The following is a 25,166-nucleotide window of genomic DNA, read 5'->3' as shown; positions in this document are numbered from 1 at the left end:
CGCATTAAGGTAAAGGTAAAGGTACTTTATTAGTCACATATACAGCTAGTACAGTGAAATTCTTTCTCTGCATTTAACCCATCCCTGAGGAGCAGTGGGCAGCCACGGTGCAGCGCCCGGGGACCAACTCCAGATTATGAGCCAGTGCCTTTGGTCAGTGGCGCTGACTGGAGGATTAACCTAGCCGACATGTTTTTAGTGGTAGGGGAAACCGGAGCACCCAGAGGAAACCCACGCAGACATGGGGAGAACATGCAAACTCCACACAGAAAGGAACCTGGGCGGCCGGGGATTTGAACCCAGGACCTTCTTGCTGTGAGGCAACAGTGCTAACCACTGTGCCACCGTGCCGCCATCAGCGGTTTTGCATGAATTTACCTCTAAAACAACTCCGTCTCGTAACGTTCCGTTATTATCTCATAGCGTGGTGAATGTGCAGGTCACAACTTGTCCACCAGAGTGTTTTGGAGTTGTTGGATTGTGTATTTGATGAGTTTGATGAGGGAAACCAAGAAATTCTAGCCTCCATAGCGTAGCTCTGAGCAGCTTGTGGCTCTGCTCCGCCGTTCTAAAAACAGCTTACACCGACAATTAAAGGTAACAAACCTACTGCTATGACTGTAGGGATTATGGCAATGGGCCATTTTGCCAAAATGTTGAACTATCCCTTTAAGTGTGATGAGACATTTTGATGAGAAATGAGAAAAATACACTTGGTAAGATTTTGAGTTTTTGCAGTGTGTCTATGTGTGTCTATTTGCATGTGTTTTCAACATAGGAAACTTTATTGTTTCATTGTACAACGAGATACAACAAAAATCTAAATGTACAGGAAGAATAGCAGTAATTAAGCTGCAGTGCAGTTGTAGTGCATCTGATCAATGGTGCTGACTTGTATGCATGTGTTTGTGAACAGCAACACAACAGCTGAGCTTTAAATCCAACTGGGACAAAGTGAAGAGTTAGAGTAGAGCAGTAATCTTCCAGCTGCCGGTGTGCTGGGTCCTTGTGAAGCCGTGTTTAATGCATCTGTGTGTGATGTGTGTTCCAGCGCAGCTCACCTGTCCACTGTTGTTCTATAGCTCGTATATGAGCGTCGCTGAAGCCCCAGTGTTGTGCCAGAATCTTCCACTCCCCTCTGCAGAGGTGCTTGGTGGCCAGGCTCCACAGGACCGAGCGGAGGTGCTGCGTCTCCGGCTGGTGGTCCTGTCTGAAGGTCAGCGGCCTCGCCACCCACGAGTCCTGCTCATTGCCCATGTGATCCTGAAGCCAACAGCAACACCATTTCCCATAGAGTTATACACAGACAGTAGCTTTAAACGTTTTGAAATTACATTTAACAGCTTTTTAAATTGTCAAAGCTTTATCTCAAGATGAGTCAAGACCACGGCTGCAGTGTCTGTCCCTCGCTCACTTTGCTTTATGTGATGAAATTGAATAACTTTAGGATAACTCTCCAAAAGTATCTGCTCAGGATGGGGGTGTGAACACAAACAAGCTCACACCTGGAGAGGTGAACCAGAGTTAAAGTGATAATTCACCCAAAATTCTAATTTCACTCATTATCTACTCACCCTCATGTCGACATGAGTCTTCCATTCCTTCTCTGAGTTAGGGGGGGGTCCGCGCAGCAGTATTTGTCCATATGATGGTTGTGAATGGTGCTCACTTTTCTTTGTCCAAAAAGACACACCAAAAAACATCCAAATACCTCCATACTGCTCGTCTGTAATGTCCCTCTTGTCTTGAAGCCCCGACATGAGAAATTGTTCCGAAAAAAATTAAATAAGTCTATATTTTAAGCTTGTTTGTAGCGGAAGCTCCCAGTGTCTCGGTTCACTGCTCTTCCTGAGATTTGCACTGACCGACGGAACAATTTCTCATGTCGGGGCTTCAATACCAGAGGGACATTACACACGAGCAGTATGGAGGTATTTGGATGTTTTTTGGTGTGTCTTTTTGGACGAAGAAAGTTGGTATCCATTGACAACCATTATATGGACAAATACTGCTGCGCGGACCCCCCCCCGTAACTCAGAGAAGGCACGGGGGACTCTGAAACTTCTCACAGCTCTTAGTCGACATGAGGGTGAGTAGATAATGAGTGAAATTTGAATTTTGGGTGAACTTTCCCTTTAAGCTGATAAGGAGCTTCATAGCACTGGTTACCAGTATGGTAACTGTTCTGCGAAGATAAACTAGACAATAAAAAGTTACCCTGAGCATGTTGAATTTGCTTCATGATCTGATGGTGTTTGGTGTTATTCTATCTAATCTAGTTGTCCTAGCTCCACACACACTGCTGATAAACTCACCTTCTCCCATTTATAGAAACGGTCGGCTTTGATGATCATGTCCACCAGGATGATGTGGTTTCCTCTGGCTGCCACCTCCAGACTGGTTTTCCCCTGCTGTGTTTATCACACGGACAAAACGCCACAGTGAAGAACTGAGCTCTGCTAGATGAGGAGTCTAATTTTTTGAGATAAAGATGTGAGGTAAATACGACAAGGGAGGAGTCATGTCTCCTCAGAGACATAATAGTCCAGTAATTTTAGGCCAAAAAAGGGGGCAACGTTAAACAAATTGCAACAGAAGCAAACTCAACTGATTTTGTATCCTCAACATGTCCTGAGTGAGGGAAAAAAAACCCAGAAGAATCCCATTAGGGGAAAGTTTCGAAAAACACCCAAACATATCCCATTTATACGCATATAAATAATTTTAGTTGATTACTTACATTAAGACAAACAAAAAATGTATTACAAGTTTTTTGAAATTCTTTGTTAACATGAGCAAATTTGCATAAATTTGCATACATTCCACCGTTTTGACGGCACATGTATATATGAAGTTGCTGTGGTGGTACCGGCATGAAAATTGGAATGAGTTGACTCCATCGGTCAACCGACAAGTTGACCACTTTAAATTTCAAGATGACTGCAATTTTTCAAGACAGCCACATCCTTAGTAGAGCAGGTATGACATGCTCCGTCTCTATTAATGCTCATGGGCCTAAATTGGTTCCATTCCTTAAGTTTTTTAACTGTAATATGTTAACAAGACTGAACAAGACATTTTCACCTGCTCTACCCAATGTTTAGATCAGGTGCTGTATGTATGCAAATGAGCCATACGTAATTGGATTATGCACTGTTGGCTCATGTCATACCTGCTCTACTAAGGATGTGGCTGTCTTGAAAAATTGCAGTCATCTTGAAATTTAAAGTGGTCAACTTGTCCGTTGACCGATGGAGTCAACTCATCCCAATTTTCATGCCGGTACCACCACAGCAACTTCATATGTGCCATCAAAATGGTGGGATTTACGCAAATGTATGCAAATGTATGTAAATTTATGCGAATTTCAAAAAACTTGTAATACATTTTTTGTTTGTCTTAATGTAAGTAATCAACTCAGTAATATCTAAAGGTTAAACATTTTACCCTATTCACGTGAAAAAAAATGTTTGTATGCGTATAAATGGGATATGTTTGGGTGTTTTTCAAAACTTTCCCCTTATGGGATTCTTCAGGGCTTTTTTTCCCTCACTCAGGACATGCTGAGGATACAAAATCAGTTGAGTTTGCTTCTGTTGCAATTTGTTTAACCTTTTCTCATAAAATGACTGGACTATAACGAAGAAGAAGAGGGAAGGACAAAAGCAGGGAATCCTGGGAGTTGGCGCTGTGCGGTACCTTGTCAGCCAGGTTGAGGTTCACACCTGAAATCAGCATCATCTCAGCCAGGTCCTGCCAGCCGAGCTCTGCTGCGATGTGTAGCGCCGTCTGCTGCCTCTGTGAAGGACAGGACAGCGAGGCGTTGGAGCGGCTCACACTGAGGAACGTGTCCTAGCTGTGACATCCAGAAGCTTCTACTCACGCTGTCGGCCAGGTCCAGGTCACAGTCGGCGTCGATGAGCAGCCGCACCACCTCGGTGTGACAGTTGAAGACGGCGGCGTGCAGCGCCGTGGTGTGTTGCTGTGGTCAACACAGAGAAGACAGTAGGCCTGTGACAATGACACATTTTGCTGGACGATGTATTGTCCCACAAATTATTGCTGATAAACGATACTATTGTCAACATTATTTTGAGAAAAAGAAAAAGAGGAAGAAAGGCCAGCAGCACTCGTGTCCTTCTCATAGTTTTTTATTACAAACTGCGTCGGCGCTAAAACACACACTATTAAAATGTCTCATAGTGCTGGCCATGATGTATGTTCTTTGAGGTTTCAGGGCATAGAAGAAGTGAAACCGTTGAGAAGAGGGGGAGATAGAGAAAAAGCTTTACTGCAACGTGAAGCATTTTGGATACACACGTTACAGACTGAGTACCCTAAAGGGATGAATGAGGAGTTGCTGTTGGGATGTTTTCTATAATGTTTTTCTATAAAGTTTTTTTATAAAGTTTTCTATTATATGCATACTGTGTAGTTCATGTATAATGTATTGTATGTATACTATATTCTGTATTTTGTACTATGTGACTTGATGTATGGCTTCAGGTTGGTACTGGATTAGTATTATATTATGTATAGAGGGAGCTATAGCTATTCTAGCACTTTATTTTTTTACTGTGCTGATTTGCTCTGTCTCCTTTTATTATACTGGTTGTCTGCACATTGTGATTGCTCTATGTACGTACCTATTTACCTATGATACTTTAGACGTCTGGGTCTTTGATGTATTTTTGTATTTTGTACATTTTTCTATTTTTCTAATATTTGCTACATTTTTGAAGTTGTCTTTGATGTATTTTTGTACTTTGTAAATTTGTACAAAGACGTTGTTGAAACTGGTCTGTGTGTTTTAGCGCCAACGCAGTTTGTAATAAAAAACTATGAGAAGGACACGAGTGCTGCTGGCCTTTCTTCTTCGTTTTCTGTAAGTGCAACTTTTGGCCGTGCACCTCTTTTCGGTTTTGTTCCTGAAAGTTTTTTTTGGAGAGTGCGTGTTTTTCCTTGTTTTGAACATTATTTTGAGACCAAATTAACCACTTATGTAATAATAATATTTCATAATAATGCAAGTAGACCCTCTCAAATGCGATAAACTTTTATTTCTCATGAATATTTTTTACCATTGCAATTGGAATGTCAAGGACTTATATAATATCCTAAATAAATAAAACGAACAAAAAATAATAACCATTGCAGTGCAGCTCTTCTGTCCAACACACACCTGAAGCTCCACTTTTCATTCAAACAAACTAATGTGACTGCCACAGTTGTTAGATTTCATCAATGAGACCAGCATTTATCTCCTAAAAAGTATTTAACCAGTCGAGACCCAGCTATACTGGATCCTACATTAAACTTCCCAGTTCCCAGCAGAGAGACAGACAAGGGCCGCGTTTCCCAGATTCGATCTTTCTTAAGGACTTAAGAAGGCTCTTAAGAAGGGTTCGGCTAAGAAGGAGTGCTAAGATACAGGTGTTTCCCAGATGCGTTCCTAACTGCCTTCTTAAGATCACGCCAAAGAAGCTTCTTAAGAAGCTCTTAACGGGAGCTGTCCACCACCACAGTACTGAAACTGAATCAATCGATGCCAGGCAAATCGATTATTATATCACACGGCACCTATTACGCGCATAAATCACACACAGTGACAAGCGCAGCTGCACCGACGGGTGATGAATAAACCGAAAACGGGATTTCCACTTGTCAAACATGGGGTTAACAGAGGTGTCGGCGGGCCTGATTAGAAACTTCTCCGCTGTTGTTGCCGCGTTGGTCACGGGCAGCGACGGACTGGCCGTAGGTGACACGGCACAGCCGCGTAAAGATGCGGCCAGACGGCTGCGTGACCATGTGATTGATGTGTGTAAAAATAAAAATAAAAATGTGCGCAGGGGCTGGCTGGTTTACAGCTAGACAACTCTGGAAAGGATGAAAACACAAGGTAGCAAATAGCTCACCTCATAGAGTATCCCCACTGCAAGTTGAAGCATTGCTGTGGTCTGGGTTCAAATCCACCCAATAGAAAATTATTTTGGTGGTCAACACGTTTTTCTTTTCTCATCATCACTGAATGATCAATGCTATACATATGTATGTAGGCTACATATATGTTTAGACAGTGGAGTGTTAATGCGTGACAGTCTTTTTAGTGCCAGTATAAAATGGCACAGGAGGATCGGTGTCACGGCTGCCACACTCCGTGACACTGACCCTTGCTTGCGATGCCCCCACCACACCAAGAAGCTGCCCACTGCATAAAAACACGATGCAACAGCGACACTAGGGGTTGATTTAAGAACAGCTGTGTTTTTGATGTTCATGCAGATATGGCACGTGGATGTGTGCGTAAAAATTATGATAAATGATAGTCATGATGATTAATTTTATTTGTGTGCCTGATGTGCAGAGCACACGTTATTCCTCATATTTAGGTTATTTATTGTTCTTATTTTATTTTTTATCTCTATTTTTTATTTCGGCACATATTTAATATGTTTTAAACATACGATGTGCACTGTTTAAATCTAGCTTAGTGTGATATTGATTTGCCTTGAAAAAGTGCTAAAAAGTCGCTAAGAAGACTCGAAAGAGTGGGTCAGCTCGATCTTACATTTCCTTCTTAGTGAAAGATCTTCTTAAGCTAAGAGCGACTCTGGGAAACACGTTCTTCTTTCACAGCGCTCTTAAGAGCGCTCCAAAGAAGATCTTAGCGCTAAGAGCTTCTTAACAAATCTGGGAAACGCGGCCAAGAACCATTCTAAATGACTGCTTCATGACTGATCGGTTCTGATCTTAGTGTTTCCACCTGGGTAACGGTACAGTAACAGACCGACCATCACAGTCAGGATAGATGGTTTAAATGTCCACCTAGGCCAGTGGTTCCCAAAGGGGGGGGGGCGCGGTAAGGCCCCCCTTGGTTACTGTTGCTATGTCTGTCAAGTTTTCGTTCCGGGTCATTTAATGCTCCTATGGAGTTTTCAGCAATATTTGCATCGATTCCAAAGGAAATATCAGGAAATTTCTGGAAAAACTGTTCGGAGATATCAGAGAGAAGCCATCAGGAAGGTCTTCAGTTTTCAGTTTTCAGCTGCGCTCGTATCCTCTGAACAACATCCTGAAAAGCGTTATACAAGTCTAATGAATGATTATTAATTATGTGAGGCATTCTACTAGCTTAAATCTGACAAATTTAGTCCACTAACACCGGATCTAAACTTTGACTTCTTGCCATCAGGGTGGGCGTGATATGTAAACTTATGGTTCAAAAACATTGTGAGTGGCTGCTGCTGTGGAACAAATCACACCTCTTTTGCAAAACTCAGTGGTCTAATTTGTGAAACCTCTTGTGAACCAGTGTCTCCGCATCTCATTCACCATATCCCCCTTTTTTTATTATCCTCATACACAAACTCATATACTCATCACTACACCGTCCCCAAAAGAGAGACAGTGACACATGTGGAGTGAGATCAGGACAAGGATGGATGGAGAATGTCCTTTTATTGTTGTCTTAGTATGTCAACTGGAGAACAACATTTGTTTTTTTGGGGGGGTGTTTTAGCTCTTTTCTCTGGAGCAGAAAAAGACATTAAAGGTCCAGCGTGCAATATTTGTCATGTTTATTGTCAAAATCTGAATATACTACCCATTAATATATTTGTATAAGTGTATAATCGCAATAAAATAAAATTTGTTTGGTTTTGGAGAGTGTCGCCATCTTGCGCCACCATGTTTGTACGGCAGCCTGAATGGAAAATCCAGCCAGTCAGTCAAGAATAAGGAGGAGGAAACAGCAGACATATGGTAAAATGGTTTTAGATCTTCACCTCATCGCTCCATGCTCCTGAAATACCTCCAGTCGTCCGAGTCGTAGTCAACAAGTTTTTTTGTCCTCGGAGGCCACCGTCACTTTGCCGACGGGAGAGGTGAGTGCAAGCTAGCAAGCGCTGCAAACTAGAATCTGAACACTGGATGTCACGGGTTTACCCCCATTTTACACACTGGACCTTTAATGAGTTCATGAATCAATGAGGGAAAAACAACATGATTCGACGATTAGTCGACTATCAGCAAAATCTAACCAATCTGATTCGGCTATGAAAATTCTTAGGGTCGGGGAACACCCCTGATACAAACAACGTGCCTTGCCTTACTATGGGAACTGTAGGGGAGCACAGAATGTGTCCAATATTTCACTTTATCATGTATTATCCAAGGGGGCAGTTGTCGGTCTGAGAAGTGAAGCTCACTTCCGCGTTCAAAAAACTGCAATCCCCTCAAATTCCTCTGGGGGCTGGTGTCAGAAAGCAGCATTCTCCATAGACCCCCATGTTAAAATCGCCGACTTTACATCCTCAATAAACATGTTAAAAGCCTGGTGTCAGAACGTTTTTTCGTCTCAATCGATAGTTTCTACCCCCGCACACACTCTGAGGGGGGTGATTTTTTTTAAACTCTACCGTTTTACTGTTATTAGGTTAAAATTCTGGCCAATTAGGGCGCAGAAACGTTGAGTGGCAGGCCCGAGCAGCTCCGTGGACAGCTGCTTCGAGGCCAGTGGGCGGGTTCTCGGCCGGCCAATCCAACATGGCGCTGTTCAGGCCGCCATATTTGAGTCACAAAAACGACTCCCCAAAACCAATGGGTGACGTCACGGACGCTACGTCCATTCTTTTTACAGTCTATGGTATTATCAAAGGATCCAGAGGAGGAACTAAACAGAAGACACACCAAGCATCAGTAACAATGCTTCAACAAAGGTATGAGCAGCTCTGCATAACAAACAGAAGAACGGAAACACCCTGGAGTTTGTTTGAGTAAATAAAGACTCAACTCTGGATCTGTGAGAGAGGGTGTGTGAGCTGTGTGAAAGACACCAGGGACGTCGCCCAGGCTATGTGTCACAGTGTCTGTGAAAAGTGCTTTATAAATAAACGTGAACTGTTTGCAGTGGCTGCCACCGCCTTGGTTTTCTACAGCAAACACGCAACAGCCACGGCGACATCAGTCTGTCGTCTAAAGTGTGAAATTAAACATATTTACACAGTCTTTACCACATTGTAAAAACCTAGAAACACATCATCACTCACACTGTCGACAGCGTGGATGTTGACCCCCGCCTGCAGCAGCAGGCCGGCCACTCTGTGGAAGCCGTGCTGGGCGGCGTAGTGCAGAGCGCTCTGCTTTCTCTGTGGTGGCAACAGAACAAGACACATTGACATTAACCCACCTCACTACGGAGCGACGATGTCTGATCTGAAGTGAACAAAACCGTACGTACGTCGGTCAGTGAGTTCACGTTACAGCCCGACTCCAGCAGGAAGCTGACACACTGGTAGTGACCTCCATCAGCTGCCAGGTGCAGCGCAGACAGACCGTCCTGAAACACACAGACACCGGTCAGTCAGCAGCACTGAGAGGAAAACACCTGAACAATGACTTCACATAATCAGATAACTGTCTTTCTATCCCAGTTTGACACTCAACAGGTTCTATGACCTATAGCAAAAAGTAATTTATTAAAGTGTACTACAAGTACTCATTTTATACTAAAACTGAGGCAGTATACTTGGAAGTGTACATTTGTAAACTTAAAAGGACCTTATAAAGTATACTTTAATAAACTCAAATGTGGACTAGAAGTACTTACTGTAGTACACTATAGGCTGGATTGCACCAACAAGGTTTAAGATTAAATCATGGTTTAAGTTTAAATTCTGTTGCGCTAAACTTTAAACCTAGTTCAAAATTAAGACAGATTAGATTTAAACCTCCCTTTAAACCTCAGTTTAATTTTTACTCTAAATTAAGTTTAATTTTAATCCTGTTGCACCAGAACTTTAAACTCCAGTTTAAAATGTGATCTGATTTAAATCAGTTTAAATTCAGTTTAAATATTTAAACTGAGTTTTACTAGACTGAGATTAATTTTAAATGGTGCAACAGAGCTCTGCTTAATTTTAAATATGGATTAACTCATTTTAAACTGAGTTTTACTAATCTCTGATTAAAGCTAATCTTAGATTAGATTAAACCTTGTTGGTGCAATCCAGCCTAAGAGTACTGTATATAGATGAGTGTACTTGTTGTATACTTAAAATGACCTATAAAGTACACTTTTACAAACTTAAAATGTTCCAATTTAGTCCGAAGAAGTATTAAATTAGTATACTTTCTAGTATGCTACAAGTACATAGTCCATAGTATACTTGCTATACTTATACTTATACTCAAGCATACTTAATAAAATGAACTTCAAGTATACTACTTTTTGCTACTGTCACTACTGTAGGGATCGACCGATTATCTGCATGGCCAATAATATCAGCCGATATTCTGTATTTTTATGATAACTGGTATTTAATTGTCAGGTTTTTTTCACTGATATCCATTTAAAACGCGCTGCTTTGGCTCTGATGCAGTCGTCTCTCTGCCTGAAGTCACCACTCTTGGCTGTCAAACTATGTCCCACCCACTGAACCAAGATCTGTGTTGGAGTTTGTGTTATGCTGTGTCTCAACTTGAATACTTCCATGAATTCACTGTCATATAGTATACTATGTGTACTATGTAATTACTTACGTAGTGCGCAAATTTTTTGTGTTGTCTCAAATCGAATACTGTCGTTGTGCACTTACTGGAACTAACGATTGCAGCGGTTACCAGTGTTTTCTTCTTTTTTGGACCCGTCAACACATCTACCGGATTGTTTTGTTTGTAATTAGCGATAATGAATGCCTTACTCACATTTTTTTCCCTTTTCTTTTTTTTCCTTGTGTGGGCCACCTGCTTAATGTGAGGTGGAGATCATCTGCTGCGTATGTTATTTACATATTATACTCTGCTGCGTAGCCAAGGCAGCCATTATGGAGGAAGTGAAGTGTGCATCGTTCCACACTCAACTTTTGGACTGTTTTGAGTGCACCATACGGGTACTTAGTACACTGCATTTTGACATACTTGTGAATTGAGACATACTTACATACTCAAAACACTTCGTTTAAAAGGACAACGAGGAGTTTTGGAAAAGCGAAGCGTTTTCACACTACATTTATGAGCCTCCGCGCACCGTGAAATTCTTTGACCGGCGCAAGACAGACTCGTGTTTTCATTCATCAAGAATTAAAGTCAGAGGTTGGAAGACGATCACATACCGTCGTAGTTCCGACGTTATTCTCATGACTCGCCACAAAACCGAAAGTAAAGAAACGCTGGTCGGCTCGACCAGCATTTCCGCCACCACTAATAATAACAAAATAACGATAGAGACAAAACGATATATTTAACGAAAATGGGCCCATTAACAAGTGTGGGTAGCGGAGATTCATCCACATTAACGTGAGACTTTTTTATAACCAAATAGAAACTCCTCGTTGTCCCTTTAAGTATGGAAGTATTCAAATTGAGACACAGCATATTTCTACAAAAATTGAAGGTATTTTTAATCACAAATTTTGACAGTGTACAAAAACCAAACAGTATACTGGATTCAGTCTAAAACCCAAGTGTGTTATTCTAAATTTTTACTGCAAATGAATATTGGTTCTAAATATTGGTCTTTGGTTTCCTTCATTACTAATAATTGGTATTGGTATCAGCCCTGAAAAAACTGTATCGGTTGATCCCTACACTAGTGCAATTACCAGCAATTACTGGTGCTCATGGTCTCTCTCTCCTCTTCCGTCCAGGATGGAGGATGGGATGGGATGGGAGCCCCTCCACCCTGTCCTATGACCTCACTCAGTACAGAGCGTTGAGATCATGATTTGGCGCCTCACAGATAAAATGAAATGAAATTGAAGTCTACTAGTTGACTCAGACCACTGTTCCTGCAATAAAGTAAAGCTGATCTCAGACCAGTCCAGTGAACTTACTATGTTCCTCTCATCCACATCTAGTCCCGTCTCCACAATCTTCTGCAGGACCTCAGTGTGGCCGCACCTGGCTGACAGGTGCATGGCTGTGTTCTGCTCCTGCAGGCCACACGTGACACAACATCAGACATACCGTACTGTATTTCCTCAAATAATAGCCGGTATTCAATTAAAACCCAGGTCTCATATAACAGCCGGGGGCGTTGTTTACACGAACAATTACATAAAGGCCGGTCCAAAATACAGGGGCCAAAAAAAAAATCCTCTACTTGAATGGGAGCAAAGTGCTACGGCGCAACGGAGACAGAGACCCAGGTCCGACAGCGCAGCGAGGAGAACAGCACATGAGGAAGATGAAGATGAGCTACTGAACGATGAGCTTAGTCCCTATTGTGTAAAAACAAAAGGAGGGATTTAGAAATAAAAGCCTCCCTCAAATAAAAGCCTGCCTCCAATAAAGGCCGGGCAGTTGTGTAAATAAAGGCCCCGGCTTTACAAGCAGACACACACAGCTTCCTTTGACATGTATCCTGGCTGGTGTTTCAGTCAAATTCAAAAAGGACAAGTTGTTTAAAGACCACCCTACCACTGACCCAGCCTGATGTCCCATTGACTGAATCAGTAAACCAGTCCACCCTGTTTCACCCTTTACAGATGAGCCAATGTTCAGCTCAGGGGATGTCAAATATTTCATATCTCTTTTTAAAAAATATCATGATGTCATTGTCTTTCATGTTTCAGGTGTACTGTAAGTGATGCTTCCACACACAGTGTGCTGTGAATCTCTATGGTACAGGACTCATGGATTCATGATTCTCCTGACCTCTGATGAGAAATAACCCTGAATAAACCCTAACCTGTCCATACTGTTACAAACTACAAGTCTGAGCCCTCCTGTCTGCAGGAGAACTAAGTGGGATGGAGATGTGAGCACCTCCCACTTTACAAATAGAGGTCTGGACGAGGCCTTCCCCCTTTCCCTTTGTCTCCAGACTGTGTGTGTATGTGTGTGTGCTGGTGCTCACCTGAGTTTGCCATGTGTGTTTGACTTTATTTTATTGTGAGTAAACCCAAACTTAATTAGATGCATCATGGTGTTTAAGTTTCGATTTCGTTCAGTATTTAAACACGCTTAGGTTTAATGAGAGACATTTTGGTTTGATTTGCTTTATGGATGATGTCTTAAAGGGACATTGTGTAACTTCTCCTGTTATCTATTCACGAAAATCAATTATTTTGTTCAAAAGTATGTTTTTCACCCCATCAACAAACTGAAGTGTTCCTTTCAGCTCTCAATTTGCCGTTCATAGACACCGGAGCTGTCGGCTCAGGTCGAGGTGGCGTCTGTGAAAAGTCACCGTGGTAACGCAGTGAGGAGGAATGGAGCGTTACACTGATGCTGCATTCACCTGCAGTCGGGCAGACGGCCGTCGCTAACAAACCAGATGTCATTTTAGTCACAGAAGTGGAGAGAAAGCTGGTAAAACGTGGGTCAGGTAAACAATACCACATCACCATGACAACATATTGTCATGTGTATTGTTTTGCCTCGTGCTTACAGACCACTTGTTTACATAGAGGTTTGTTTATGCCGTTACGTGCAGCAGCTGCCGTCCGTCTGCCGTCTGCCAAATTTCACGTGAATGCAGCATGAAAAATATGATTGAGTTGCTTGCGATATACAACCGCAACGCTAGATGGGAGTAATTTCCTACACAATGCACCTTTAAGCATATCCGATCTAGAATACTAATTGTACTTTATTTACATGTATCAGGCATCATTTATTTTTTCCTTTCTTTTAGAACCACGGCACTTGGTGGCTAACTGCAACCTGTGTTTCCAGGTGGTTTGTGGCTCCAGTTTGAACCATGATATCTAGAACACATACTGTTCAGTTTGACCATGTGATGAGTCATCAGATCGTGTCATCTGCTTTGGTTTGACTGAGCAGCAGAGTGGAGATATTTACTTTGGACTCAGCAGGTATTTCCCCCTCAGTTTAGTATATGTACACAACATTTAAGGCATGAAGTTCCGGGTTTGTTTGTGATGTTAAAACGCTAAAATGATGGACAGATTTCAGCCTGTGTGTGTGTGTGTGTGTGTGTGTGTGTGTGTGTGTGTGTTCCCACCTTGTCCTTCAATCCATGCGTGCAGCCCATTCCAATGAGAAACTCCACCACCTCCAGCTGTCCGTGTTCAGCAGCCAGGTGAAGAGCTGTCTTTCCTGACTGGTGGACAGACATCAACAGGTTACACACAGGAGCGGCTGTATACAGTAGCACCATGCACTGTCTATGAATTTTGAACAGTCACACTTTGTACCAAATCATCTGTAAACATGATTGTGGTAGGTTTGATCTTAAAGGGATAAGGCAACATTTTTTTTTCCGTGTCTTGCCTCACTCCCGAGTCCATGACAAGCAGATAGACACCATCCTTTCGACTGTGCGTGCAGTAACAAGGGAGAGCCCGTATCGCCCGTAATTATCTTAGCTCAAACGCTGAATAGGTATAGGTAGTGTTAGCCTGCCTCCACCTAAAAGTCATCAGAGAAACTCTTCAGCAACTCTAAACGGAAACCGGCGGGCCGATCTTCGTCTCAGAGCTGACAAAACTCTCCGGTAAGGCATCTTGAGCGGTCAAATGCCGCTAACGGGACGAGATCGGTCAAAACGGAGGGTTCAAGCAAAGATGCTTTATTTTGGTTCAAGCTAGCTACATCGAGGGTAGGTTAGCTTCCTATTTCAAAGTAAAAGCACAAATTCTATCGTCATGGTTTTCTGTATGTAAAGGGCAAAGGGTGTTTTATTTTGTGAAAGTAACCGGAAGTGCATTGGTCACAACAGCTAGCTTGAGTAGCACCAAATTCGTCCAAACAAAATTGTGAACAGCTGGTATTTAGACAAATTAAAGACACACTGCTGATCTAAACGGTTAAATGTTTGAAATGTTGATAAAGTGATATATTTACAGAGTTCAGAGCTAAAATGAAATCAGCGTCTGACTGCTGAAACGAGATCGCGAAAAAAAAGAAAGAAAAAGATTGTTTTCCATTATCGGTTATTATGGTCATATTTCCTTGATATTACACAGTAGAAATAAGCGGCTTGTCGCTCTGCCGTTTGATACACAGCTTGCTGTTGTGAGCATGTAGCCTAGTTAGTTTGAGCTGCTGCTGAAGCTAAAGCTAAAGGGAAGAATTACAAAGTGAAAGTTAGAAAAGAGGGAGGAAATGTGGCGAAACGGAACCAATGGTAAATGAAGTGATTGTGAATGTGTAGAGCGGTTCATGAGATGAGTCCGGCCCGGTCAGGTCGCCTGTCTCCGCTTGTCATGTTTTATGATCCGCGCTGCTGTGTTTTGAATTTGACTGCAGCAACAATTATGGCCACATTCTTACATACCGCTCCTTTAATAAAAACTACAGTTGTAAAACTAAAACTAAAACTACATTGAATTGCAGATAACATAGAACACAGAGGACAAAGACTCAACAGAAAACTACATTTTTATGCATGTTGGAGGTCTGGACTCACTGATGAATGACTACAGGCTAATCCACTAATCATACCTGTCATATTAGCTGGTACTCACCCTATCAATCACATAGCTTGGATCAATCAATCAATAAGTTCTGGAAGAGCACATCAGAATCATGCAATGACATCACTCCAGCAAATGAATTCACTCAAATTTAGGAAAGGTCCACACTGTCCATACACAGACCTACATTCATGGTGATTAGTATAAACAGTCACCTTGTCCCCTCTGTCCAGACTGATGTCCTCCAGGTCCTCCATGATGAACTCCAACACTCTGACGTGGCCCCGCTGAGCAGCACAGTGCAGCATGGTCAGGCCATCCTACCAAGTACACAAACAGACACACATATACAGTAGTACACACCAGGGGCGGATTGGCCATAGGGAGTACCGGGAGTTTTCCCGGTGGGCCGGTCACTAATGGGCCGACAGGCGGCCGTTTTTTATTTATTTATATATTTATTTAACTTTTTTTTTCGCCATGCCTCGCCTTGCCTATTGTAACTCTCCCGGCCCGGGGAGAGAGACATGCATCGGCTCGGCCTACAGTGCTCAGCTGCAGACACAGCAGAGAGGTGACGATTGGCCCAGTGTCTTGTCTACCTGGCCCAATGGCCCTATGAGAGGCTAGGTCCAGGAGTCCCACCCACGCATGTTCTAGACCCCCCCTCGTCCAATCACTTTTAATGATGAGGAGTCATGACAGAGAGAGCGAGAGAGAGAAAAAAACAACAACACACTAGCGCACGAAAACGGAATGGTGTGGATAAACATTCATTAAAATACTGTAAATGGTCCAGAACGGTTGCTATGAACTTTACTTGACATAATAAATAGCTATAGCTAATAACTCTGATTGTGTGGTGTGTTACAGCTAAATCTAGTTATCTAAAGTATTGGAAAACAATAACTATATTCATATAGCCTACTATCCTGATTAATTGATTAGTTGCTTTTATTAAAGTGCCCTCACTCAAATTTGGTCATGAAGGACATTGAGCTAACAACTTAACAAATGTTCCATATTTTTTTCAGTCAGTGTTTATGGTTTATTGTCCTTTCAACAGTTTAACATTATATAGTTAAAATTAATAAAACACTGATTAATTACTGTTACAGTAAAACATCATTCTGCATACATATTACTCATGATGCAGTACACAAATTACAAGTATTTCTTTTCATGCTTCATTGTCTATACATTATGTTGAGCTGTACTGTCTTTCTAAGATAAAATTAGTGTTTGTCCATTTTTCAGATCATTATACCATTGTTTTCCATACTTTAGCCAACTAGCCAAAGTTCTGATTGCATGCTGACTCATTATGTGCATGTAATCTTGTTCAAACGTAACCTATTCCATACTATTCCTCTACTTTGATGTATATTGTATATCGTTTAGTAGTGGTGTTATTAAGAGCTTGTGTGTTTGTATGTACATCAACGGTGCTAGTTGGCAAAATATCCGTGTGCAGATAGTGGGCCGGTCTGGACCAAAAAGTCCAGGGCCAAATTGTTGTCCCAGTCCACCCCTGGTACACACATGAGGTCAGTGAGACAATAAATTCAGACTCTGGAGTGAGGCTGAAATAAATCCTCCTCTGACCTTGTTCTCACAGCTGAGCTTTGCTCCACAGGACACCAGGACCTGCAGGATCTTCAGGTGTCCGAACCAGGAGGCCAGCAGCAGAGCGTTCATCCCAAACTAGAGGAAACAGTGAGAGTGGTAGAACTAATTTGTTCCAATTTGTTTGTTTTCACACACTTCATTTTACATTTGAGTTTCACGTTTGATTCAAAGTTGATTTATTTCTTCATAAAAACACAGCAAAACGTCTGTACACACAATGTCCCTCTCATCAACTTCAGTGTCATGGTCCAGGAGGAGACGGAGAGCCTGTTCATTCCCTGCTCCTGCTGCCCAGTGGAGAGCCTTCCTGTCTATCTGTACAGAGAGAGACAGAGACACAGAGTCAGACAGACAGACAGGCAGACAGACAGACAGACAGACAGACAGACAGACAGGCAGGCAGACAGACAGACAGACAGACAGGGCTCAGTGATCTTGAGTTTATAGAAATGAGTCATGAATGTAAGAGCCTGAGCCTGTCAACAGGTTGTTGTTGAGAATTTATTTGAAAGAACATATTATTTGGAAGAATGAACAAGTTATATAAGTTTAAGTTTAAGCTTAAGTATAACATTAATATTCATAAAACAGTTAAATGGATAGTTCAACATTTTGGCAAATTGGCCCATTGCTGGGGCCACGCGTGGCGCAGTGGTGAAAGCGGCCGCCCCATATGGAGGCTACAGTCCTCAACGCAGGCGTCCCCGGTTCGAGTCCCGCGTCGGGCAGACCTTTCCTGCATGTCATTCCCCCTCTCTCTGCCTCCCCCTTTCCTGTCTATCTCACTATGTGCTACCAAAATAAAGGCAAAAAATTGGCCCATTGCCATAATCCCTATAGTCATAGCAGTAGGTTCGTTACCTTTAATTGTCGGTGCAAGCTATTTTTAGAACGGCGGAGCAGAATCGCGAGCTGCTCAGAGCTACGCTACGGGGGCTAATGGGATTTCTTGGTTTCCCTCATCAAACTCATCAAATACACAATCCAACAACTCCGAAACGCTCTGGTGGACAAGTTGTGACCTGCACATTCACCACGCTATGAGATAATAACACAACGTTACCACACAGGGTTGTTCTGGAGGCCGCTGCTTGGATCGGCCGTTCTAAAAAGCTTGCACTGACAAATAAAGGTAATGAACCTACTCTTAAGACTATAGGGATTATTGCAATGGGGCAAGTTGCCAAAATGTTGAACTATCCCTTTAATATGTTAAAATGAAGTTAGAATTAGGACTGTATTTAGTTAGGCTATATTAAAAACAGACTTTTTATAATTCACTAAAAGATGTCTGATTTGAATCAACAGTCTCGCTTTGTCGTTTTTAGTTATAAGCTACAAGACAGGTGACAGCACCTGTTCAGCAGAGGTCTTTGTCCCAGTAACATCACACACATTAGTGATGGCACTCAGTGAGTCACATCAGATAAAGCTCAGTAAGTGCTTTTGTATCATTATGTGTGTTTCCTTGTGTTAGACAGAGTATCTGCTGTGAAATGGTCTGATGCTTCACTGGAGGCACCAGCTGATATCTCCATAGAAACCACACAGTCTGACGAGCTCAGAGTTGTGCACATTAATATAACACGCCTCACTCCCCTTTTGCCCATTACAATATAGTGACCTCATTAAAAGTCCTTAAGTCTGCATATACAATGCTCTCAGCTGAATTTTAAAATAAGGACTCGACATTTATCATGTTAATAAAAAAATATGAGTTACTGTAATAACTAGTTTTATCTGACCTGATTTACACTTTATGACAGATTTCTGACCTGTAACAGTTTTTCTCTGATGTTTAAGTGCAGTTCTCTCATCAGAAACATCGTTCCCACACCTCTTATTGCTTTTTTTTCAGAATAGCCAATGCTTTTCTCATGACACTAAATCACCTGTTCAACAGTCTAAACCTTGCCTACATGTACTGAAACCTGACAGAGACAAAGAACTGAAGGAAATATGCAGTAAAAAAATGTCCAGACACGAAAACATTCTACATTTACAAAAGTAACATGTTGGAAAAATAACTATTCTCTGTTTCAACAATGTACAGTACTAGTGTTTACTGTGAACACTTCAGCATCTCAGCCCATTGCTTCACTACACTGTGGAAAACAAACTATTCTGAGAACTGAATGAAGAGTTGTGACAGTGATAGATAGATAGATAGATAGATAGATAGATAGATAGATAGATAGATAGATAGATAGATAGATAGATAGATAGATAGATAGACAGACAGATAGATAGAACGATAGATAGATAGATAGATAGATAGATAGATAGATAGATAGATAGACAAACAGATAGATAGACAAACAGATAGATAGAACGATAGATAGAAAGATAGATAGACAGACAGATAGATAGACAAACAGATAGATAGATAGATAGAACGATAGATAGATAGATAGATAGATAGATAGATAGATAGAAAGAACGATAGATAGATAGAAAGAACGATAGATAGATAGAAAGAACGATAGATAGATAGAACAATAGATAGATAGAACGATAGATAGATGATAGATAGATAGATGATAGATAGATAGATAGATAGATAGATAGATAGATAGACAGACAAACAGATAGATAGATAGATAGATAGAAAGAACGATAGATAGATAGAACGATAGATAGATCGATAGATAGAATGATAGAACGATAGATAGAACGATAGATAGAACGATAGATAGAACGATAGATAGATAGATAGATAGATAGATAGATAGATAGATAGATAGATAGATAGATAGATAGATAGATAGATAGATAGATAGACAAACAGATAGATAGAACGATAGATAGAACGATAGATAGAACGATAGAACGATAGATAGATAGATAGATAGATAGATAGATAGATAGATAGATAGATAGATAGATAGATAGATAGACAGACAGACAGACAGTCCAATGCTTTTCCTCCTTACTTTGTTTTTGGCCTGGACATCCACACCCTTCTTGATCAGTTCCTGCATTTTGCCCGTGTCATTCCTCTTGGCAGCATCATGAAACTCCTTCTCCGACCACAGCACTGTCAGGAAGGACACACAAGGAAATGTCAACTCTACAATTAAACAGCCATGCAGCGACTGCTTTTCAAAAATAAGGCCGCTGAGAGACTTAGTGGGCTCCTACCCACGATGCGTCAAAAAATCAAAAAGACTGGCACGTAGCTGTTGCATAGAAAAATATCAGAAGAACAATGGCTGGCGTGATTCAACGATGGTACGGATGATAATGAGCAACAAAAAATATTGGAGCTCCATTTACTCCCTTAAAACTTCAAACTCCTGCTGTCACCAAGTGAACAGGTAAAAGAAGAGGGAATCCACTCATCTGACCATTAAAGAGTATTTTTGTGTCTTTTTGACTGGTCCAGTGCCTTTCTGTTTCTCTCTGTTTATTGTGTAGTAGCCTACACCAAATACCCCATAGAAGTAAAAAACATATTTTCTGATTCTGCCTTTGTGATGACATCATCATCCCCCCTGATGCTGCGACGGTAGCCTACACCCAAGTACTGTACATGGGCCAGACTTGGGCCTAGGTCCCATCCTCTATCGGGCCAGGAGTGTCACTGATGGATTGGACGCTATATAATACATGTGCAACAGTGCATGTAACGTAATACGTGTTTAAAGGGATAGTTCAACATTTTGCAAATTCACCTATCGCCATATCCTATAGTCATAGGAGTAGGTTCATTACTTTAATGAATGCTGTTTTAAGATCCGCAGAGCAGAGACGTGAGCTGCTCAGCAAACACAATGGAGGTGAATGGTACAGGTCCCCTGTCCCTCATCAAATACACAATCCAACAACTCCAAAACACTCTGGTGGACAAGTTGTGACCTGCACATTCACCAAGCTGAGATAATCATGCATGTAACATTAGGACACATGAAGCATAGGCTACTCAGAACTACTTGCGCTTTTGAAATCACTTCCGCCTCAAAAATGACACCGTCTCCTAATGTTAGAAATTATTATTGTAACATCGGCAAGTCCAGGTAATTTGGTTGGTTTGTTTGTTTTTTAAAGTAGCCTAATGCAATAGCTAAATTTTCTGGTAGGAGTTACTTTTATAATGTAGTAATTAAATAACTAACTCGTACTTTTTGAGGAAAGTAACTGGTAACTATAACTAGTTACTTTAAAAACACACACACACACACACACACACACACACACACACTGCAGATGTGCCACGGTGGGCTGGGTTACCATTTCCCTCCTTTCAACAGAAACACTCGCGGTAAAAGACTGTCTAGTGTTATTAGATGACAGAGATCACTTAGCAACACAACACACTGATAGGTGAGTTACAGCCTCCCTGCTGAGTGTTAACGCCTGTAACACGGACATCCTGCTGCTGACAGATGACAGCGCACACACACAGACACACACACACAGACACAGACACAGACACAGACACACGGTAACGGTGCTTACAGATATCATCCTCTGACACCAGGTCGTCCTCCATCTTCGCGGTGACAGCGGCTCCTCTCCGGTCTCTCCCCGCTCACAGCCTCATGGTGCTCGGTGTGTTCTCCTCCAGTCAGTCGCTGCCCGCTGGAGAGCAGACTGAGGCTGGACGGTAAACTCAACACTCACAAGCGTCAAGTCGAGCCACTTGAACAGGAAACTAAGACTTCCGGTCACAGCCCTTCCAAAATAAGACGAGTAATTATGACTTAAAGGGCAAGTGTGCGGGATTTACTTACGTAACAGCATCTAGTCTGGCGCAAGTTAAAGCAGAAGTAAGTGATATATTTGTGTTAATATAAGTCTTAAATAGTTATATCTTCCGACAGCAATCACTTACATAGAGTGTTTGGTCTGAAACACGGGTCTCTCAGTCCCTCTGCTCTGCTCTGAGCCGAAGAGAAAACATTTATCGTATCCTACAGTTTTTATCCAATGAGGAGAGAGAACGGCATGCAGGGCTGTGTGTGCAGCCAAGGAACGCCGTGAATGTGGCGACGTAGGGACGAGGACTGTTATGGTGCGTTCAAGGAAACTCGTATTTTTCCGACCGTGAAGTGGTACCAGTTCAATCTGGTACGAGTTCACCGGTCGGAAGTTACGAGTGGCCGTTATAGTGACTTTCACCGGTAAAACAGGTCGGAGAAACACGAGTGGGTTGCCTGGAACGCTACAAAGTCGTAAGTTGTGACTTGAAGCTGTAATTTACGATTTCAAAAGCCTGCCTGGAACGCAGCATTAGCGAAAAACGACCGGATCACTTAGGGGAGAGCCGGGTCGATTGATACACTTTTCATTTAAACGTCTTTTTCAAAGATGACGTCATGTACACAAACATTTTTATCATGTGATCAACAACTCACATGTGTATTCTCTTAGTTACAAGTGTAATTTAACACATATGTTGGATGATCGCGCTGTTTTCTAACTTTGAACGTAAGTTGACATTTGTCTCAAACGCCCCACCTATGCGGGTCGTTTGAGACACAGAGGAGGGACGGTTGAAACAGCATGTTTTAAACAGAAACTACTGACATTACTCTCGTTTTTATGCAGCATATCAGACAACATACTAGTGTACTCGTTATTGCCAAAATGTCACATAATTTCTCACAATATAAATAGGTCAAATAAATATTTTTGTCCCGTGCGCAATTGTCAAGATCCGCATTTCGATTAAACTCGCCTTTCTTCTTTTGTACGAGTTGTTGGACGACTGCATTTTCATTTTATTTACTTATTTCCCTGTCCTAAGTCATGTTTATGGAGACACAGTTGAACATATTGTCATTTTACCCTCGGCATTTTCCCCTCACTTTGCTGAATATCTGTTGATTCATGTCATAAACACGTTTTGTTCATTAAAAATATCTGGTGTTTATTAAAAATATGTTGTTCATTCAAATCGGTTGTTGTTCATTGCAGAACAATAGGGTATTAATTTGGTGATTTATATACAGATATTGATCGCGCAGTGTGACCACAATCACTACGCACGGAGGCGTGAGGGACATTTGAAACAGCTGTATCAATCGTCCCTGCAGCGACTACTGACACTTCAACCTGCTTTGCCTCTAAACTTCAAAACTATGACATTGCATAGTTTAGGACCTGTTTATGTACGAATTCATCTATTGTTAGGTCATATTATTATTGCATGAAACACACAATACAACTTTTGATCACAAAAAAACTACCGCACGTAACATTTTACTTTCCGTAGTAAAAAACAGGTTCGCGCTAATAACTTTTGAATGGCGTGACGTAATTTCACAAGCTTTCCCAGGATTGGTCGGTGTTGAGTGCTGAACATAGTGACAAAATCTGACGGCTCAAGCTTGTGTGGTTTTCGAGGAAATCGCTGTGTATCAATCGTCCCGTGTATCAATCGACCCGGCGCTCCCCTACTTCTGCTTTAAGCATCACCAAACACTCTTATTGCAAAAGCAGCGCCAAAGGTAAGACATTGTTAACACTTCCTGTTTCCTAAGTGGGCGTGGTGATCGTTATTTCGAAAATCATACAATACAGGACAACATAACCTCTGCATTTTCTACTTAGCACCAGTGCATTATCAGTTTTGAGAAAGTATTGAAGAATAATAATACTAAAAGTACACTTTGAGTGGCTCCTAACGTCTATCAAAACAGCAGCTGTGCTGCAGCAGAGATGAGGTCTGTGTTGACATCTGATGAGTTTGACATTGATGTTCTGAAGACTCTAAATCAGATGATCTTGTGCAGGGCCGTTGCAAGGAATTCTGCCCCCCCTTAAAGAATACTAAAGTGGGCCCCTCCCCCTAACTTTTCCAGTTTTTTTTCTTAGACTAAGTATGTATTATCATTTTTTATTTAGCCTACTTTGTTTTGATGCTAATGCAGCATTACACTGCAAAAACTCAAGTATCTTACCAAGAATATTTGTCTTATTTCTAGTCAAAATGTAATTTCTAGTCAAAACAAATATCATTATACTTAAAGGGACAACGAGGAGTTTTGGAAAAGCGAAGCATTTTCACACTACATTTATGAGCCTCCGCGCGCACCGTAAAATTCTTTGACCGGCGCAAGACAGACTCATGTTTTCATTCATCAATAATTAAAGTCAGAGGTTCAAAGAGGTTCACATACCGCCGTAGTTCCGACCATAAACGGCGATTTGGCTGCGTTATTCTCATGACTCGCCACGAAGGAAACGCTGGTCGGCTCGACCAGCATTTCCGCCACCACTAATAATAACAAAATAACGATAGAGACAGAACGATATATTTATCGAAAATGGGCCCATTAACAAGTGTGGGTAGCGGAGATTCATCCACATTAACATGATACTTTTTTATAACCGAATAGAAACTCCTCGTTGTCCCTTTAAAGACACATCATATTAAAAGTAGCTTGTTTTTTAGACACTTTTTACTCCTTTCAAGCATATTTTCACTTGGAATAAGTAGAAAAAATCTGATAGTGGAGCAAGTTTTTCTTCCTTATTACAAGCACAAAAAACTTGCTTTCACTGGCAGATTTGTCTACTTATTTCAAGTGAAAATTTGTTTGAAACAAGTGAAAATGATCTAAAAAAAAAAAAAACAAGTTAATTTTTAGGTTGTGAATCTTATTTTAAGTGGAAAGAGATTAGCTTTGACTAGAAATGAGACATTTGGACAAGAAATAAGACAAATATTCTTGGAAAGATGTTGAGTTTTTACAGTGTACTATGAGTATTAGTCAGGGTCTTACACAGAATAAATCAGTCATACAAAGATTAGACTACTGGGGTTTTTTATGGGCCCCACTGGGCGCTGGGCCCCTAGAATTATCATCACCTTTCTCCCCTATACAACGGCCCTGATCTTGTGTTTTATTTAGTAAAGTCAGGGGGAGGAAGAGCAGCTGGAGCAGCTCCAGGACACTGAGGAGTGTCCTCACAGTTACTACTTGTCCATCCTTTTGTGTTGGACAGGGGGCAGGCTGGATGCTGCAGCGAACAGCGACCCACTGTCACATCTGAGGTGCAAAGTCAAGACCCCCCAGGTCTAACCGGTTCGCATCAGGTAGTAACATTGAAAAATGAAGCACAAATAACTGCAGTTCATATAATGACTCAGCGCAGATGTGTCATCTTCTGACATAACTCATCTCCAGACACAATAAAATACATTAC

At 41.5% G+C, this 25,166-nt stretch overlaps 1 protein-coding gene across 2 annotated transcripts in view; it reads right to left on the bottom strand.

The window, feature by feature from the left end:
* Nucleotides 1–21,628, bottom strand: part of ankdd1a (ankyrin repeat and death domain containing 1A) — a 23,199-nt gene extending 1,571 nt beyond the window's left edge. Inside the window, exons 1-13 of one of the 2 annotated variants that reach the window (XM_085771520.1) lie at nt 21,471–21,628; nt 19,946–20,049; nt 17,229–17,327; nt 16,989–17,087; nt 15,599–15,703; nt 13,970–14,068; nt 11,835–11,933; nt 9,242–9,340; nt 9,051–9,149; nt 3,884–3,982; nt 3,700–3,798; nt 2,316–2,411; nt 1,062–1,263 (exon numbers count right to left, since the gene is read on the bottom strand). In XM_085771520.1, coding sequence (XP_085627646.1) covers nt 1,062–1,263; nt 2,316–2,411; nt 3,700–3,798; nt 3,884–3,982; nt 9,051–9,149; nt 9,242–9,340; nt 11,835–11,933; nt 13,970–14,068; nt 15,599–15,703; nt 16,989–17,087; nt 17,229–17,327; nt 19,946–20,049; nt 21,471–21,504 — 1,333 coding nt within the window. In that variant the 5' untranslated portion in view covers nt 21,505–21,628. The remainder of the gene's footprint in view (nt 1–1,061; nt 1,264–2,315; nt 2,412–3,699; nt 3,799–3,883; nt 3,983–9,050; nt 9,150–9,241; nt 9,341–11,834; nt 11,934–13,969; nt 14,069–15,598; nt 15,704–16,988; nt 17,088–17,228; nt 17,328–19,945; nt 20,050–21,470) is intronic. The other variant, XM_085771529.1, reaches the window with a different exon arrangement.
* Nucleotides 21,629–25,166: the final 3,538 nt, after the last annotated feature.

This window comes from Trachurus japonicus, chromosome 3, assembly GCF_045865225.1.
Source record: "Trachurus japonicus isolate A0001 chromosome 3, Traja_1.0".
NCBI lineage: Eukaryota > Metazoa > Chordata > Actinopteri > Carangiformes > Carangidae > Trachurus > Trachurus japonicus.
The sequence above is the reverse complement of the archived record's forward strand: the minus strand, read 5'-3'. Positions and strand labels throughout refer to the sequence as shown.